We start from the raw sequence: 13,761 nt of genomic DNA on the forward strand, positions 1-13,761 counted from the left end.
TTATGGTGAGCAATTCCACTGCACAGAAAAGACACTAGCCTCGAGCAATGGTTTTCAGGACAGCACACAGTGAAATCCAGCATGCAAACTAAAAGCTAAATGTCACAGAATGCTTTGACGCATACATAAAAATACAACTAGTCCTGTCAAACTTAGCCTATGCCTAAGTTTGGAGGAAGGCCTATGTGAACAAAACACAGAAAGCCAATAAAATCACTGAGAATTATTTTACTTTAATAATTTAAGAACTTGATTGCAACCCAGGTAATTTTTAATATATTTGGGTTTTTGCCAATAAAAGGCAAATGGGATAACAATATAATATATTCATCATTGCTGGCATATAATTGTGCTTTGGAAGAGGGTACGTTAAGAGTTGCAATTAGATTACTTTCATTAAAAATAAAAAATGCTATCAAAAACTTAAATTTGGGTAAATACATGACTTCAAAATATCACCATCTTCATCCCCAGATTTTCTGAATGGTCACAATAGCCTGGTGAAAAGGTAGCATTCTTCTGCTCTAATTGTTACCTGTAGAGCTGGAAGTCTGCAGGCCCCTAATTTTATGATGACCAGTAAACAGGATCACTGGTACTCTCCAAGAGCTGGCAGAAGAACACGCTTTTCATCCATCACACTATTCACCAGACCTTTCTGAAACGGCCTGTTAATGACAATGATGCTCATTTTCTTCCTGCCCCTCAAGTTCACTTTTTAATAGCCATTTCTTCCTGACCGCGACCCGTAAAATCATTACATAGGCACTTTCATCTTCAGAGGGAGGAAAAGAACTGCTGAACTCAAGCAAAAAAGAAAGTAGTATTCGGCATGTTACTTAAATGCATTGATTTAGTACAAAAACCTTTCCATTCAATCAGTGTGGATGGCTAATGTTTTACTGCACTTGACACCCACTATTCCCATGGTTCGGAATCTCAGCAGCAGCAGTACAGCTGGAAGTCAGGATAGCACATCATAAATCCACTGGATTTTTACCAGTTAAGCTAGTTGCTCACTGTGCAGATAAAAATAAGCACTTGGACAGCATTTTATGGCCACAAAATGCTTTCCAAATAAAAGGAAAGCACAGTCAACTGGAGTTAGGTAATTAATCTTCACACATGACTATGAGGCATTACTACCCCCCATTTTACAGTTAAGGAAAGCGAAGCAGAGAAATGAATCTACTTGCCTAAGTTGAAAGATGATGTAAAAGGCTGAGCCAAAATTAGAAACTGGGAAATCTTGGCTTGTAGTCCTGTGCGCAGAACACAACAAACGCTACCCAAAGATGAAACAGAAAGGAACATTGCACAGGGCAGCAAGGCTCCCTGCAAACAAACATCAGAACTAGTCCTCAGAAACTCCTTGCTAGCACAGGCAAGCCATCAAGCCCTTCAAGATTTTCTCATCGCTGCCTCCAGTCCTTTTTGAAGATTTTAAGAAAGCAAGCAATAGTAGGAAGTGCTGAAATAGCTTCTTTATGTACCTCTAAAGAAAATGCTGCCCCTCATACATTCTGTGGCTTGACATCAACTTCATTAACCCCTAAACAGATGCATCTTTATTAAGGTTATCCATTAAAGGCAAAACAATAGACAAGCTCAAGGTTGTCCAGGGGCAGAAACGGTGTATTCTGTTTTTTGCTTTAGTCCTCCAACAACTCTGTCAAACAAGCAAAATAAAAGGAACTGTCTCTCTCAGTCTGAAGGGTTAGTTAAGATTCACAAACCTTATGCATTAGAGCTCAATATTATATTTTCACAGTAGCCACTGTAGTATTATGCTCGTTAGAAGACTTTAACCCTCACAGTCACCATGCAATTCTAAACTGGCCCTGGGATTTTATCTAAGAAAAGAAGTCCTATTCTGGGGTCTGTGTTGTGACCCTTATTCCATGCTTGGTCAAACACGGCCTCATTGCAGAGATGACATGCTTGGGCTCCCAAACAATGGTCCTGGCAAAGCAACAGATTCATCATTTCCTTCCCCAATTTAAGGTCACTATTTTTATACAGAGAAAGGTGCTAATAACAGAAGCAGCTTCTTCCACAAGGTACAGCTCTACCTCTGGATGACAGTTTTGTTTGTTTAGTGGGGTTTTTTGGGGGGTTTTTTGTGTTTTTTTTTAGGGAGGGCATTGTGTGTTTCTTGGGGTTTTTTTGGTTTTGTATTTAAAAAATCAGAAACCTACCTACCTACCTACACAACACATATAATTTACAAATATATATAAATTATCATACGTAATGCCAGAAAGCGTTTTACCTTGTGGTCCATACTGGCTCATCTGAGGCCCATAAGTACCACTTGAATTACTCTGCTGAAAGCTACCAATTCCAGGATGCACTTGGCCTCCAGGCGAGGGGTGTGGTGACATGGAAGGTCCAGTTTGCTGAGGTCCATACTGTGACATCTGGGGGTTCCTCTGTATGCCTGCCATAAAACCTAAAGAGAAAAAAGCGCCAAAGCAAAAATTAGTATTGAGGTAACTATTTAAGAAATCTTTGACATTAAAAAACCTCAACCCCTTTTAGTAATTTTCATACTAAAGATACCTAGGAAAATGCTATTGTTCATACAAACAGAAACAAATGCATCTCCAAGTCAGCAAAGCTGTCTCAACAACAAAAACCTCTACACAAGACTCAAAAACTTTTACTTGTAAAAGAAAGACAGGGCAGACTTTCTTGGTTACAAATGGCTGCTGATTTTAAAATTAAAACCATCTTTAGGAAAAAAAATTAAATGCAATTATCTGCATACCTAATAAGTAGTAGGGAATTTGCCTGATGGCTTATGGTGGAAGTATAATAACTTACAAAATTTTATGTTGCTACCAAAGTGCATAAATTCAGCATACAGAAATCCACTGTAAATAATCCTATTGCCCACACACTCACCAGAGCTAAAATTTCCCTTTATGTGCAATCTAGTCATACCAGCCAGAAAAAAAAGTCATTTTGGTCTGTATTTGTGCTCTAGGTCCTTCTTCTGGTCTGTCCCCAGCACACTTGTATTGCATTCTCTCCTTTTCCTCTTTTGTAAATGTATTAATGAATCCCATTTTAATTTAAGGTTCAACAAAAGACCTAGTGAAATGTTTTTTTAAAACACAGAAGCTTCATATAAAGGAAAAGAAACCAAGCTTGTCAAATGGAAGAAGAGGGCTTTGTGGTGGGATCAGTTTTCATGAACCGGGAAAAAACCTGCAATCCTGCCCACAAAATGTTTATGCAGGGATGCTGGTTTTCTAACATTTTACCTTGAAAGGTTTTAGTGCTGTTTTCAATGTTGAAGAGGATGTGCTGAGAGGACAGTAAGGTTCTTTTTCTTATTTGTGGAGGAAATATGCTTTCTTTTCTGTTCTGCTTGCATATTACATTTCATCTTCGCATTTCTCCGCTAGGCAAAATGAGAATGTACTGAAAGACAGCGTTTGTTCTGCTGCCACCAGCAGCCTGCAAAAGTGCACGAGCAAGTCTGCGTTTCGGCCCATCCTGCAACTAGTTCAGGCACCCACGCTTTGAGGTTGCAGCCAGCTGAAGCATTATTTATGAAAGGTGAGTGTTTGCGCTCCTCTCCATTAATTTTAGTAGCATGCATGTGGGGAAGTGTGAAGTCGAAAGCCAAGGGACACTTTGCCTGGCAACATTAATTACACTGTTCCTGACATGAAGGAGGGAATAGAGGTAAGGTAAGAGCAAAACCCCAACGGTGAGTGGACAACTGGAAGCTGCTGAAGGGAAGATCAGAAAAAGAAAAAAAGAGAAAAAGGGGAGAGAGAGGCAAGGACAAGCTGCGAAGAGGCAGAAATGGGTGACAGGAGGAGGGAGAGGTGGCAGGAGCATGACTCTCCCAAAGGACTGGGGTGTTCTCTCACTGGTTGGTATCGAACAACACACTGGCCTAATGCTCAATGTCTGAATTAATGGAGAGAGGTGGTTTTTCCTGAGTCACATACAGGACACATGATTAAACTTGTAACTGAAAATACTGAGGTGCTACGGCTCCCACAACCAGGTGGCTCAGGGATTTCTCTGTGGGGACCACAGCCCCAACAAGCATGTCTTGAACTCAAAAGAGTAGGTTTCTCATCCAAGCACTGCTGTTACTGACACAGTAACAGGTGACAGTGGGCAAATGACCTTTCTGTGGGTTGGCCTCCCCATTTGTACACTGGTGACAAAGTGCTGTATGAGAGGGGACAATATATGCAATGCAGAAATGAAAGGTGGTGTGTGCCTTACTAGAGCTTAAGTTTTGAGTCTAAACACATGAAACAGTTTTTGAGCACTCCACAAACCTATACTATATAGCGTACTTATCCATCCACTAAACCCCCTGTTGAGAGACAAGAAGCTCCATGCCACAGGTTGTAAAGAGAAAAACCAGGTGCTGAGACAATCTCACACCCCCTTGCGCCCCGTTCTTCTGTGCTCTGAACAGCTCAATCCATAATATGCTAAAACGCTAACAACTGCAAGGTTTAGCGGAATACACACAGAGTTTTCCTGACCTTTGTGCAAGCCCTGAGACAAGGGATTTGACCACACCTGAACTGCAAAGTCAGAGCCTGGCACCCACACTGGAGGGAGCCGGACCACAGGCGCTGGGCACACAGCACAGCAAATAACGAAAAGTGAAACAGTGGCTTGGAAACTGGTCCATCCTGGTTGGAAAACTCCACGCTTCTATAAAGGAAAACTTGTACAACCTTCTCCACTTAGCTTTATTTTGAAACAGACCCCTCAATTTTTAGAACAGTTCCACTCGGTGCACAAATCGTATTACAAAGCCTATGTCTTCTGCCGACAGTGCTGTAACTGATTTAGAAACCTAATACAATCGTATGTCTGTATGAAATAAATGCTCACATTCCTGACACACATACACCACATATATCACACTCGTGAGATCCATTTAAATGAAAAATTTTGTACTGGTCACACTAAGTTTTTTATTATAAAGATAGTAAAGTTACTCCTGGAACTAGCACAGAAGCGAGGCGTTTCTGTTCACTGTAGGCCTTTTAATCTATACGAGATAACTTTCCAAACATTGTGCTAGCGATAAAAGGTTTTTCAGCAGACTTATTATCACAGGCAGTACTTTTCTTAACACCACAAGGATGGATGACACATTGAAAAGCTATTGTCCGTACTGGCCATAGTGATTTCCAGTAGTGTCACAGAGAGACTGCTGGTTGTTGAATCTCATGGCGAACGTGGACTGACGTCTAATGGAGAACATGCAGAATGTCAGTTTTAGCTAGCTCTGCTGTTGTCAGAAGAGGTCCTGAAGGGACTAGAGTAATAATTGAAATAAATGTTTCCACTCAAATCACCTCTTCTTCAGGAAACTTCTCCTAATCTGTTTCTGATGCTGTGGAGTAGACTGCATGGCTGTGTGTACAGTCATAAATAAAACACACCAGGACCATTCCCTGGCCTGGAGAGCGGTGTGGCATGCCTGTGTCCATCCAGCTAAACCTTCCCACTCAGTCTTGGTCATCTCATCTGTGTGACTCCTTCGCACAGTCCCTTGTGCTGCCTTATCCATGCCCTGGGCTGTGGCCCAGGGAGTGCTCACAGGCATAAGCCAAAACTATGCCGTGGAGCATGCCAGTAATTCAGCAGCATAGGTAATTGTTACGATAGATATAGAGGTAACAACAGATAACGCTCAAACTCATGCTCTGGCCTTAGTTTACAGAGATGCTGATTAACACAAGAATGAAACAGACTCCTTTAACAGCTTTTGGTGTTAGGCATGTGTTTCATTATCCCAGAAGGTCTGAGATCCCTCTCAAACGAGGTTGCCTTTGCTACCTTCTCTTGAGCACGGACAGGTGAAGAATTAAGGAAAAGGAAGCCAGAAATTCACAAAAACTATCTGTGCCATATTATCTTTTATCACTCTATGGCACATTGAAGCATGGCCTTAAAACAGGACATGTTCCAACACCCCTCCAGAGAGCAGAGGAGTGTCACTTCAGCTATAGATGCAATGAGAAGAAGAGGGTAAAATCAGGTCCTTACTGTGATCTGGATTCCATTACAACAGAGGGGTCTCATAATCTACCTCTGTGAGAGCTCAGTGAATGTTTGGAGATCAATGCATCAGTTTGAAGTGTTTCAAATATTTGCAGAAAGCTCAGATGTCTTAAAGAAAGACGGGGTTCCTGGTCAAGACGTAACATTCTTCATCATAAAGAGAAAACGACATCAATACTAGAAATCTTATCAGAAATGAAAGGGAGCAGCTGGTATACATTCATTTTTTCTTATTTACACACATTTTCCCTAGTGTTCAGCTTCATTTTATAACTGATACAAAAAAAAAAAAAGAATCTTTCCAGAAAAATAGATCTGAGATAAAATTTGCTTTTGTGAAGAAGGGAGGTAGGATTACATTAGAGCTGCACTGGAGTAAAGGCAGTGAAGTGATTAAGCAGCCAGACTGTATTTGACATGTCAACCTCTGTGACAACAAGGTGGGGATTTTTGTCTTTCAAATAAACTGCTAGGGAACAGCTATGAGTTAAGACTTTAAAAATTGCAATGGCAACATGCTCATCAGTGAACAAATTACTCCCTTACTTTAATATTAGTGATAAAAGAGGTACAGATGATGCTTTACTTGCCGTCACAACAAGACATTACTTACCAAAAAGCACTTGAGTTGATTTTGGCAAACTAAGCTATTTCAGGAGTAGCTGAATAAAGTGAGCCTGCCAGAAGTATTCTCCTTTTTAGTTATTTTTTATACTACATTTACGTACCTTAAGAATAGTTGTCTTTATTAAAATCCAATTTACATTGTAGAGTCATCCTTGCATTTTTTTTAGTTCTAAATGAAACAGTAGCAATACTATTAGCAATTAGGACACCGTAACTATAATAAATGTTCAAAAAGAACGTGCATATAAGTTTTAAAAATGGTCAGGTAGTAGCATATTTTTCATCTTTCTTTTTAGCAAAATACAGGAAAAAAGATAAACTAGGTAATGCTTGTGATAGAAGTGTTTCTGCTCCTCTGATAAAGACAAAAATGAAGCTTCTGTTGTCCGCTACAGTACAAACATCTGGTAATATACATCACACAGCTAATACCATTTCATGATGCCTTTGTAAAAACATTTAATTTTTTTTTCCTTTATGCATATGTATATGCAAAACTTCATGGAATTATGCACTAAGGTTGTCTTAATTACATTCGTACACTGACCAATACAAAATCATCCATTTCTTGAATACTATCTCCTTAGCACTAACCATAAAAAAATCCCACCGAATGTGCTGGATGTTGCTGTAACATCTCAAATGGATTCTTTTGATCTTTTAAAGTCTTGGCTTGAATATGAAAAAACCTTTCCAGGAAAGCAGCAACTCAAACACAAAGGAAGGGACTGCAAAGTAACAAGCTATTGCGCATCAGCTGATGGACAGCCACTGCCTACTGGCACACACTTAACCCACGGTCAATGAGAGGCCTTTTGATTTAGCCAGTACTGCATCGATTTTCATGAATGAAGTAAACCTGAAAACACGTGGAACACTTAGGGAACACTTAAGCTCAGGAAAACTTTGGAGTTTACAGTGATAGCAGATCATCATTAAATTACACATCTGATAAATAAAAAATGAGGAAAGATACAACTTGCAACAGTACTTTGTAAAAAAGAACTTAAAAATACACCAGGCTAGTGCTCTTTCTCGAGAGGCATGCTTAGTGACAGAGCATGGGACCAAAACAACTGAGGAACCCTTCCGAGTGAGGAACGGGGATGTTCCCCTTGTTCAAGGGCAGAGGCTACAGAAGGGGCTAGACAGGCTTACTACTCTGAAAGTCATCGAATGAGAAAAGCAGAAACAGACTTGTTGCATTCACTAATTATCAAATAATCAGAGAGAAATAACATAAAATTCTCTACTTACAAATCAGTGCAAAAAGATTAAATACGTAAAAAGAGGTATTTTCCAACACCTATAATGGAAAAACTTGTGTGTGGGGGGGAAATCACTTGAATTTCCAGTGCTTGGTATGTTAACAAGGCACTGGACAGTACCCTCTAGAAAAAAGAGCAAGTATTTGCACACACATGACAGTTTTTGGCAGTCTTTCCTTCCTCAGACAGCCATTTGGGTTGTATTCACTACCTCAGGATTTTCACCAGCGAAGACAACAGAACTGAGATAGATTTAAACAGCAACTCCTAAATGTAGCTTGTTCGTGGGTAAACAACACTGAGACGGAAGTGGCAGAGTAAAGCTAAACAAATAAACCCCAATATTCTGTGCAGCGGATACAATAAAACTTGGCAACCTGTTAGCATGGCAGCATGCTCGGGAAGATCACAGTTAGACTGAAACACTCCCTACCCCACTGTCTCAGATGGCAAGGGCAGCTTAGGAAGCCTCTGGACTGGTGAACCACGTCTGGGGTTTTGCCCAGCTAAACATGTCCACAGTCAGCAAGTACCTCGGAGCGCTGTGAGGAAACGTGCAACAGAGCAAGATTCACACATTAATGAAGTGTTTTAGTAATTGAAAGAGTTGGCTACTCTTGCATAAGCCTGAGACACCAGGACCCTAAATACACAACCAGGTTTTCTGCACTGACTGTCGATGGTACTAGGACAAACATCTTTAAATGGTGTGGTCAAACCCAGAGACGAGCAGCTTACAGACTGCAGGAGCTAAGAAAACACTGTTGTGCCACTGCTTATGGATGGCCAGTGCTACCTGGCCATAAACTACTTACTGTCACTGGCAAAGAATGGCATGGTACCTCCCTAAGGTGCTACTTAAAATATACATTAATAAGGACACAGTGACAGAGGTTTAGATACTGGAAAAAATCTAAGCAGACAAAAATTTTACACAAGTCTAAACAAATAACAGCAATGAAGAAACTGGGGAAGATTTGATCCATGTACCAGAATACAACCCAAGTGAATCCAGTGAAACCATGTGGGTGGCATAAGAAAACTGGCCTCTAGAGCAAGCAGGCACAAGACTTCTTTACATTCAAGATACCTCAGCTCTTATTCTCGTTTTCCAGAAGCCAGCCTTACTAAAACATGCCCAGCTGGACTGGTGCAGCACATACAAAACCTATGTTTGTCATACATGGAACATCTGACTTAGTAATATACACTACAGAGTGATGGGTTGGTGAGCATGAGCAGATCAGCTTGCAGTGTCAACCTCATTTAGATGACGCAAATACTGATGCTCGATATTCCTGTCCAGTAAGGCAAGTAAAATAAATAAATCAAATAAATACAAAACCTTCACAAACAGATGGCAAAAAAGATTCTGACTTGTACTGAGCACAGCTAAGTTACTGCACTGCACCAATACAGTATCTTTGGATGGCTCTGGTACGAACCTGTTAGATGTGCCCCAAGCAGCAGCACTGACATGGGCAATATTTTGGTATTACATCAGATCTTTGCTAATAACCCTGGTAGAGAGAAGACTTCTGCTGACAAACAACTTGGAAAACTGAAGGGTAGCAGCATAAAAAAAAAAAAAAAAAAGGTACTGAGACCACTGACAGAACAAATCAAGAGGTTTATTCTTCAGCCTGTAACAAGAAGGCTAATCATCTTCTTGATACGAAGTTTTATACTTGTAAAAAAGCTAAAAAAAAATATATATTATTTTAAACCCCTCATTTTTTTCCCAATCATAGTTTGTTTGTAAAAAAATTCCCGAAGAGTTTTTAAGACAGAGTTCTTTATTGTTTCCCCATTAACCATGAAAAAAATAATCCACCTACTACATTGAACTCTTTCTTCAGCCCACATAAAACCTTGTCATCTTCTCCAAGTCCATCAGGGTGCCACTAAAAACATCTGAAGGTTCTCTGCACCACAGTAACAGCGATACTGTTTCCCTTTGTTACCTGGACAATTTAATTTCCCATTGGCACCTGCTAGTATCTGCAGAACCACCAAATTTCTTCACATCCATTCAACAAAGGATGTTTCTTTACTTATGTGAAACAGCAGCTATGGAAAACATCACCTTAGCAAAACTGGGGCTCCCTGCAAAGATCACTGCAGTATTTCTCCTTTTCACAAAAGGACCAATCTTCTGTTTAAGAAAAAGTGCTGGATTGGTTTTATTTTTCTTTAGAAGTATTTTCTTATTATGCTTCAATATCTATCGTACTGTCTACTCACTGTTTACTTGTCTGACTGCTTCTCTTTACAATGTGAATAGCTTTGGGGAAGATGGAAACTAATGACCTAGCTAAGGTTTTAACCCAGACCCCCTAGTGTTTTACCAGCTGTGCTATTAGGTTAACTGGCTGAATCTCCTCTGCTTCTCTCTCTGATATTACAAAACCCGGTCCATGTATGGCATGCAATATTGTTTAAATTTTTCCCACCCCTAAACCTCCCTCTGCTACTGCCTAGCCTTGAAATTCATATAATCTATCACTGATAAATTAGAATCTGGGGAAGGATCAGACAGATTACCCAGATGGTAGCTGGGGAAGAAATATCCAACCTTTCCTAATGCAAACCTTGCGTAATGCTCTCTGATGTAAATTTTAAGTGCTCTACTGAGGGCAGAGAAGGAAAGACATTTGTGGAGATGTTGATGCACAGACAGAACAAAAAAACATTGCTCATCCACCATCTTACTACAACATAACTTACACAAGATGCTTTTACTGTAGTGCTTGGAAAATCAGGGTAACGGTGACTTGCAGCACAAGAGGATCTCACCCTGACCTCCCAACTGCCCCCAAAGCAAATCCTCAGTTTCAGTAGGTAGCTAAGGCTGCTGCAATTAATCTGAGCAGCAACGTTAAAAACCCAAGGAGTCCGTCTGCTTTATACAATCAACATTTGTCTAAGTTTTCCTAATAACATGCATACTTCGGAAGATCATGGCAGACAGCAAAGAAGGAACAGCATTTTCCCATGTGTACTGTCCAAGGCCTGCAGGCTTAAATGGTCTAATTTTCAGGTTTGAAAAACGTACCGTCCCCGGAAACTCCTGGTCAAAGGTTCCACAGATCAACTCAGATCATCCTTTTCATGAAGTAAATACATTGAATACCATGATATATATATGGATTTTGTGGACAAGACTAAAATACACATGACGTTTCCTTTCTGTCCTGCACACACATAAAAGAAATCATAGTATTTTTTTCAAAACCACAAAATCAGCGTGCTATCCTCAGTCCCAAAATGCTTTTGTCTTGTTTTATTTTACCACGATACACGACTTGACTGACTTTTTTCCCTCCCTTGATATGCAGCTGTTTCCTGTTCCTTCTACAGCCTTTTGGGATCCTTTGGGATGCAAGGAACTATCCAGCATTAGTTGTTAATACGTACATTATATAGATTTCAGCTCATTGCCCTATATATTAACTTTAAAAGACATAAAGGGTCTTAGATCAGAAGTTTTTTATTTTTAGAGAAGTTTCACTTAAAAGGTTAACTTAGGTAGTGAGGGAGCAGTGTCCTGGAAACAACAGTGCACTGAACAGGTGGACCACAGACACTCCCAGTTTATAGGCCATGATGGGAAGCTGCCCCAGGAACAGGGATCATACCCAGTAACTTTACATTGAGCCTGGTGACAGCAACATTTTGTCAAGTTCTTCATCAGTGACTGCTTGTGGTTTACCTTGCTCCCTGAGCCCAGAGGCAGGGAATCTGACGGCTGCCTAATGAAGTCTGTGGAAACTTCTATATCGAGAAGTCTCTCTGCCGGCAACTATATATACTCCCTCAGAAAAACTCAATTCTGCTTCGTAATTTCAAAAAGAGAATCCCCAATTTAGTTTTAAAAAATGAAATAAAGACTCATCCCCAAGTATAACACGATTTAGCATCAACAAGAAGAAAGCAGTGACCAGCTGCCAGCATACAAAATTTACTTGTGAGACCTGACTTTGGGTTTTGATTGTACTGATGTTATCATGTACTTCAAATACTACTTCTGCAGTTTTGCTCTCTCCCAGCATTGCTTATTACATGTAAATCATACCCTTTCCTCCTTCAGTTCTTCTCACAGATGGCCAATACTGCTGTATATTTAGTGCAGGCCACAACTAATCTGATCAACCTAAAGCTGAGACTGGCTGGTGTATGTTTGAAATTCAAGTACAGTCTGAAACGAGCACCCTGAAATGGCAACTGATTTCTTTAAGAATTAACCTGCTTTGGCACAGTAACATCATCTCTAATACTTTTGGACAAGAAAAACAGGTCTTCCTGCAATGCTTAACAGGCAAACAGACACAAAGCTATTCACTCCTGCAGCTCAGGGTGAACACCAATAACCTTTTATCCCAAAGATCTTGATTACTAATCAAAGTAGACATATTGTAAGCTTTTTTGCTGTGCATTGCTGTATGATGTAATACTATAAAAATAATTAGAAAAATGGGGTCTTGGGTGCTATTGCAATTAAAATAGCAAAGAAAAATAGTGTGTACACATTTAAAAAATCTGCACATCACACAAACACTACATTTCAGTGCACTTACTTTCACTTTTACAATCAAATTAAAAATACAGTGGCAAAACCCAATGCTATCCTGATCCTTTTTAAAGACTGTTCATAAATTTAGTGCTCACTAAATTGAGAAACTAATCAACTTTTTGAGTCACTGAAGAAGTTTAGCGCATGGCTCTACTCCATGGCTCTGCCTTCACCTACAGGTCAGCTCTGAATGTTTCTATGCGTCACATTCCTATTTCATCATGTGACTTGAGACAAAAAAGATAACGTTTTACAGAGGTAGTAGTGTGACAGTTTCAACAAAAACCTGCTTCTCCTCCTTACATGACGCACTTTTCTGGCTGTTGGGGGCACAATTACTTTAACCTCAGTTTTCTGGGCACAAAGATTTCCTCCCAGCCTGGCACAGTGTTCCTGCTTACCAGCTGGAGCTCAGCTCCTCCACACTGACCCACTTGGAGAACACGACGTGCAGAAGAGGCACTCAAACATACCTGTGGCTTTGCACTCAGTACATGTCTCAAGCATCTTTCTTTAAGAGCCTGAAACACTTCAGTCTACATCGAGTAAACTTATTACCAAGTCTGATTTAACCTTAAGTGGTGTCATCGTTAATATGGCAAGCAGAAAAATTTTAATGACACGAATCATTTTATTCTCTAGCTCCTCGGTGCTCTGAATAGATCCTGAATCCCCAAATGGGAGCAAAAAAACGTATTCTCAGGGAAAAAGACTTTTTATGATCTAAAAGTGAACTACAGTATCTTTTTGTTGCAATAAGAATTCTTTGATCTATTTTCTTACTTCTGGTTTCTTTTTTTAAGGAGAAAACAGATTTCAGGGAAAAGAATCTCTACCATCAAATGTCAGTATTAAGCCATACATCTGATGGGAACTGTGGGTGCAAAACACCCGATTGGTATTCCATGCCTTCCATGCATACAAAACATTTGTATTTTGTTAGAAGAAAATACATGACAGTGGAATTTATGTGATGACTGCGTACAAATAAGCATGCCCTGAAAACAGTTAAAGGGGAGAAAACGGGCAAATTAGGAAATTGTAGTTACAGGAATTCAGTTGCTACTTAGTGTTTATAGGGAAGCACAAAGAGAACATCAAAATGCCTGATCACATCCCATCTGTTACTACCTCTTGCTGGATAACATCTTGTCTGCCAAAAAAGCTATTTAAATTTACTACATTGCAGCTACTGATAAATATCACTTCTGTGAAGATCTAATACTAAATAAG

At 39.9% G+C, this 13,761-nt stretch overlaps 1 protein-coding gene across 15 annotated transcripts in view; it reads right to left on the reverse strand.

Moving 5' to 3' along the window:
• Positions 1–13,761, reverse strand: part of ARID1B (AT-rich interaction domain 1B) — a 335,994-nt gene that overhangs the window by 65,058 nt on the left and 257,175 nt on the right. For all 15 annotated transcript variants that reach the window (XM_055810916.1, XM_055810915.1, XM_055810912.1 and 12 more), the window contains one exon: positions 2,273–2,452. In XM_055810916.1, coding sequence (XP_055666891.1) covers positions 2,273–2,452 — 180 coding nt within the window. The remainder of the gene's footprint in view (positions 1–2,272; positions 2,453–13,761) is intronic.

Source organism: Falco peregrinus, chromosome 7 (assembly GCF_023634155.1).
Source record: "Falco peregrinus isolate bFalPer1 chromosome 7, bFalPer1.pri, whole genome shotgun sequence".
Classification (NCBI taxonomy): domain Eukaryota; kingdom Metazoa; phylum Chordata; class Aves; order Falconiformes; family Falconidae; genus Falco; species Falco peregrinus.